This window comes from Rhododendron vialii, chromosome 6a (genome assembly GCF_030253575.1).
Source record: "Rhododendron vialii isolate Sample 1 chromosome 6a, ASM3025357v1".
NCBI classification, from domain to species: Eukaryota; Viridiplantae; Streptophyta; class Magnoliopsida; order Ericales; family Ericaceae; genus Rhododendron; species Rhododendron vialii.
The window spans coordinates 27491130-27497129 of NC_080562.1; the positions used below are offsets into that span (position 1 = coordinate 27491130).

Genomic DNA, 6000 nt, shown 5'->3' on the forward strand with positions numbered 1-6000 from the left:
TTAAACCAAATCAGGCTGAGAGTGTGAGGAGCCCATTTTTAGCTGGACTAATTTTACGCATTAAATAAGGATGGATAGCGGATAAAATGGTTGAAGAGGAGATTGTTTTAGGGTGCCCCTATTCGCAGCCCTTTATTTTCTCCCGTAGCCCACTGCATTTCGGTAAATGGTTGTTGAAAATCATAAATAACATTTCGGTAAATTGCTGTTGAAAACAAGATTATATTTCGGTAACTACATGTCGAAAATATGTTCAACTTTCAGTAAACAACTGCCGAACATGCATTTTCGGTAAACATCTGTTGAAAAAAATATTATATTTCGGTAATTGGATGCTGAAAATATATCTCAATTTCGGTAACTAACTGTCGAGTATAATTGAAAATTTTTAACGGGCTATGGGAGTAAATAGAGAGCTGCGAATAGCAGCGCCCTTGTTTTATTGGAGGTTTATGGAGAGAGTGGGAGGTGACTATAAATTCCTTGATGGCTTAATTGCAAGGACACCCCTTCAACTATCATGATTTGTCAACATCACCCCCCAACTACAAAACTCATCCATTTACCCCCTCAACTATTAAAACTCGACAACTTCACCCCTTGTGTCAAATTCTGTTTAAAAATTGGACGGCAACGAGTGAAAGGACAATTATACCCTTTCGTATGTTAAAAATAGTTTTCGTACTGAGAATCACTAAATCACTCGCACTTCTCTTCTACCCTTTACATCGCCGACCCTCTCACTCCTCTCCTCTGAAAACCAGTTGAGAGAACAGAAAACCAGTCGAGAACACCAGTCGAGAAACACGATGAGAACCCTACAACCCACATGAAATCATCGACTTCCACCCACAACCGACAGCTTAATTTCTGCTCGCAGCTTCGAAAACCCTAAAGTGTGGACAAACAACCGGCCGTTTCTGCGATGTCCACCATGTAAGTCGCACCATATCTGTTCATTTTAAGTTCAATTTTGAACCCTAAACCATTGATCGAAGTTGTCACATGTTTTACATGGTTTTTCAGTTCAAAATTTGGGTTTTCAACTGAAACCCTAAAATTTCGAAATAAAAATTAGGGATATTCTCATATACGTACATATTTGTTCATTGTCAGTAAGATTTTGAACCCTAAACCTTTGGTCGAAGTGGCAGAGGAATGACGTGGGTTTTTCAGTTCAAAATTTGGGTTTTGTAAGTGAAACCCTAAAATTTAGAATTAAAAATGCTCAAAACCCTAAAATTTTGAATTAAAAATTAGGGATATTCTAATTATATTCTTATTTTAGTTACAATGTGGAACCCTAAACCTTCTTTTTACACTTACCCATTTGGGGATTTGAACTGAAACCCTAAAAGTAGGAATTAAAAATTGGCGATCTTCTCATTTTACATGTTATATGCATACGATTGTGGGCTCAAACCCTAAAAGCATGAAACCATAAAAGCACGAATTATGGCTTTAAAAATTGGGGGTTTTGTTTTGGCACTTAAAAAATTGGGGTTCTCTTTTTGGGTCTCGATTATGTTTTTGCTATGATTTCGTGTAATTGAAATTGGAATGTGATCATTTTTCTTGCATGTTACTTGATTTTCTGTTATGTTATTTCATTGATTTAAGTTTTCAGACTTCGAACAGGACTTGATTTGTTTGTAAACTGGTCAAACTTTGAGGGGTGATCAATCTGGTTGTTAACATGGATAACTTGGACCCTGATCTCTCTGGTTTTGGTCCAATAGGCCTTGTTAGTTTTGATGAGCATGTGTATATTATTGTTAATGTAATATATTAACAGTAATATATTTGTTAATGTAAAAAGCATGTGTATATTACTGTTAATATAATATATTATCAGTTTTGGGATTTGGGTCATGGATGGATTTGTACATGTATATAGCCTAATGTTAATGTAATGAGCATGTTTCTGTATTATTATCATATTTTTTACTTTTTTTGTCTACATTGTTCAACCAGTGGTCTTATTGATAATCTGACTTAATCGTTGCAGAGAAAACAATCTTGACTTTAGGTGTACTTTGGAAATTCATGTTGGTGGTAAACTTGTGAGGGGGGCCCAGGTTGAATACTTGGGTGGGTTTGTTGCACAAAGCAAGGTAGATCCAGATTTCTTCTCATTTTATGACTTCATGACTGTAATTAAGGAGTGTGGGTATTCACAAGAAGATAACATTAGTGTGTTTTATAGACTTCCCAACATTGACATGAACAATGGCTTAGTTGCATTGACTTCTCATGATGAAATGCTTAACATGTTTGCAACACATTCTCCTGGTATGAAGTATTTCTGTATTGATATATATGTTGACTGTCCTAATGTGTTTGATTCAGAGGATGAGGAGGTGATAGGTAGAGACACGAACACTGTAGACGAAGGTTGCTTAACTGAGTTGGGATTTGACTTATAAGTAGAGGAAGGACAGGGAGGTGTTGACTTAGGAGTAAAGGAAGGACAAGAAGTTGTTGACTTAGAAGTTGAAGGTGTGGATGCAAATGAAACTGGTCATATGGAGATCCAAATGGATGATGATGATAGCTCAGACATTGAGTGGTTGCCCTATGATGATTGCTCAACTTCCACTGGGTCTTTACAATATTCTCTTGGTAGGTTTAGGTAAAAACTTGGGTGATAACATAAGTGATGAAGAAGAGGACCTTAGTTTTGACAGTGATGATAACAATTTGGTTGATGATGTGATTGATGAGGATGGGAAACCTATTTTTCCTGAGTTCAAAGAACATTACATGAAGAAGCCTGAATTAATAGAAGGGATGAAGTTCCCTAATGTGCAAGTTTTTAGGAAACTGTTGAGAGAATCTCATATAAAGGAGGAGTATACATTTACATTTTTGAAGAATGAGTCTAAAAGGGTCACTGTGAAGTGTATACATGATTGTGGCTTTAGACTGCATGCCTCTCCCATGTACGAAGAGAGATCCTTCCAAATAAAAAAGATAAATCAACAACATTCATGTACTAGGAAGTACACTAATAATAATGCAACCTCGTCTTGGCTTTCCCAAAAGTACTTAGCAAAAGTTAGTGATGCCCCAGAGACTAAGGTCAGTTCAACGAAGAAAATAGTTAGGAAGGAATGGTTGTTAAATGTTTCAGAGAACAAGGTCTATAGAGCAAAGAGGAAGGCACTTGAACTGATTCAAGGAGATCACAGAGTTCAGTATGTGAGGTTGTGGGACTACTGTGAAATGGTAAGAATGCAGAATCCAAGTAGTACTGCTAAGTTGAAGGTGGATAGGCCCTTGCCAGATGAAGGACCAGTGTTTAAAAGGATGTTCATAAGCTATGCTGCACAACTGAGGGGATTTTTAGCAGGTTGTAGACCAATAATTAGGTTAGATGCTTATTTTTTAAAAGGGCCATTTGATGGTCAGTTGATGCATGCAACTGCCAAAGATGCTAACAATCAAATGTTTCCTTTGGCATTTGCCATTGTGGAGGATGAAACAAAAGAGAGTTGGACTTGGTTCTTGGAGAGTTTGATGGACGTGATAGGCAATCCAGTGGAAAGGGTTGGTGCTTCATTTCTGACAGGCAGAAGGTATACCTAACTATATTTGTGCTTAATCACTGCTTTTGTTTACTTCATTAACTGTTGCCTATATGTTAACATTGAACTTTTTCCTATTTCAATCAGGGATTGACACAAACGTTTGCATAGTTATACCCCAATGTGGAACATAGATACTACATTAGGTACATGTACTCTAATTTCAGTAAAGTGTATAAGGGTAAAGAGTGGAAAGACCTCATGTGGAGGGCTGCATCTGTGTACACAATTCCTGAGTTTGAGCAAGCTATGCAGGCCATTAAAGCAATTGATGTGAATGCATATAAGTATTTGATGAGTGAACAACCCTCAACATGGGCTAGGTGCATGTATGGAACAAGGTCTAAATGCAATAGAATGGACAATAACACAAGTGAAGCATTCAATAGGTCAATCAAAGATGCTAGGGACCAACCAATTCTAACCATGGCTGAAAGTATTAGAAGGTCCTTAATGACAAGGTTGCAAAAAAGAAATCAATTGTGCCAAGGCTGGAAGGGTAATGTCTGTCCAAGAATTAGAAGAAGGGTTGAGAAAGCATGCAAGTTAATGGGGGAGTGTGAGGTGATTTACAGTGGTGGCAGAATATTTGAAATACTTACTATACTTAGGACCCATGTTGTGGACATAGGAGAGAGAACGTGCACATGCAGGAAGTAGGATGTAAGTGGGATACCATGTTCACATGGAATGGCTGCAATTATAAAAGACAAAAGTGATCCATTGGACTTTGTTCATGAGTGCTTTCATATAAGTACATTTTCCAAGATATACAACTTCATCATCAAACCAATTCCTGACCAAACAATGTGGGTTCATACAGCGTTTGATCCTATAGGTCCTCCCCCTTTAAGAAAGAAGAGTGGGAGAACTAAGAAGAATAGGAGGAAAGGGCACGATGAACCAAAGAAACCCAACGGAGGTGTTAGGAAGTATTACACAACTCTCAAGTGTAAAGTATACAAGCAGCGAGGACATAATGCCAGAACATGCTCTGAAAAGGCAAACAGCACTACTGTTGACCAAGTAAGGAAAATCCAATTTTTTTTTACCATTGTCCTTTATTGTTTTTTAAGGCATATTTGAAATGTTAAATTTTCTGTACAGGAGTGTGAAGTGGCAGTGGAAACAACAGTGATTGGAGGACATGAAATTGAAGTGCCAGAGGAAACAAGAGCCAATAGTGGGAGAGGTGGTGGTAGAGGAGGGAGAGGAAGTCGAGGGAAGATTGCCAGAGGAGGTAAGAGTGCTAGAGGAGGGAAGACTACTAGAGGAAGTGGTGCAATGGTGGTTGGAGGCACGGGAAGAGGTGGTGATCCTGCATCAAAGCATGGCACTATTGCCCCAAGAGGTAAAGGAAGAGGAAGGGGTGGAACCTCTGCTCCACTTCATGGAGTTATGATTAGAGAAACAAATCCAAACACTAGGACCCATGTTGGAAGAGACAAAGGTGTAAACTGTGGGAAGGGTAAACAACCCATAGTTTATAGAGGCAAATCACCAACAACAAGGTTTGGAGGTGCTCCAATGGTGGGTCTGCCACCACCACAGGTAATACACTAATCTCATGCCCATACTTAGTAGTTTATTCCATAGTATAAGCTAAGTTATGAATGGTGTCAATGTAGGGATGGAGAAGATCCACAAGGATGGGGAATGCCCTTTTTTGGACTCAGCCAGAAACAACTTCATCTGCAGCATCATGTGGCAGTGGTGGTGGAAGTGGCAGTGCCACAATGCCGACCACTCAACCATCAAGTTCAACCCCAAGTACCCAGAAATCAGCCACTTGAATCTGCTTTACGGAATGGATTAGGATAAGTCTTTTAGAACCAATGTGTAATGTTTAGGAGTCTTTTGGTTTAGGATAAGTCTTTTGGCACCAATGTGTAATGTTTACACACAGTTGGAACAATGTGTAATCCATTAACTATTACTTTAATGTTTCTTTTATGGGTTGGAATTCAAATATTAGCTATTGTATGCAATCAATGTAATGTGACACTTGACTGGAATACTTATTGGGCCATTTTTATTGGCTTGCCAATAGGTAATGTAACCTTTTGAATGAATGAAATGTAACGTTTTGAATTGAATGAATGGTGCATGCTACTGCTATACATAAAAAATCTGGGCTGCTGTCCAACTAGTACTGTTGAATGAATGAATGGTGCATGCTATTGTCCAGCTGGTACTGTTGTCTTGGTACATAAAAAATGTGGGCTATTGTTTGGAGTCCCCAGCTCTCATCTACATATTTCCTGCTATGGTTGTTTGTTCTAGCTGTTATGGCTGTTTATGGTGTGGCCGAATGCCTTACTGCTACTGTAGTTTGTTCACACAGCTGCTGCTGCTGTATTCTATGTTGCTTCTAGGAGTCTTCTTTTGTTTTTCTGCTGCTATAGGACCTCTG

The 6000-nt window shown here is 38.6% G+C and overlaps 1 protein-coding gene across 2 annotated transcripts; it reads left to right on the forward strand.

Moving 5' to 3' along the window:
* The first annotated feature begins 571 nt into the window (after positions 1–571).
* Positions 572–5634, forward strand: LOC131330023 (uncharacterized). 2 transcript variants are annotated; one of them, XM_058363494.1, is made up of 4 exons: positions 572–936; positions 2009–2114; positions 4695–5138; positions 5216–5634. In XM_058363494.1, the coding sequence occupies exons 1-4, from the start codon at positions 926–928 to the stop codon at positions 5378–5380; spliced, it is 726 nt and encodes a 241-aa protein (XP_058219477.1). In that variant the 5' UTR covers positions 572–925; the 3' UTR covers positions 5381–5634. The 2 variants fall into 2 exon arrangements, with proteins under 2 accessions (XP_058219477.1, XP_058219476.1); XM_058363493.1 differs by lacking the exons at positions 572–936; positions 2009–2114 and adding an exon at positions 4258–4613.
* The last annotated feature ends 366 nt before the right edge of the window (positions 5635–6000 follow it).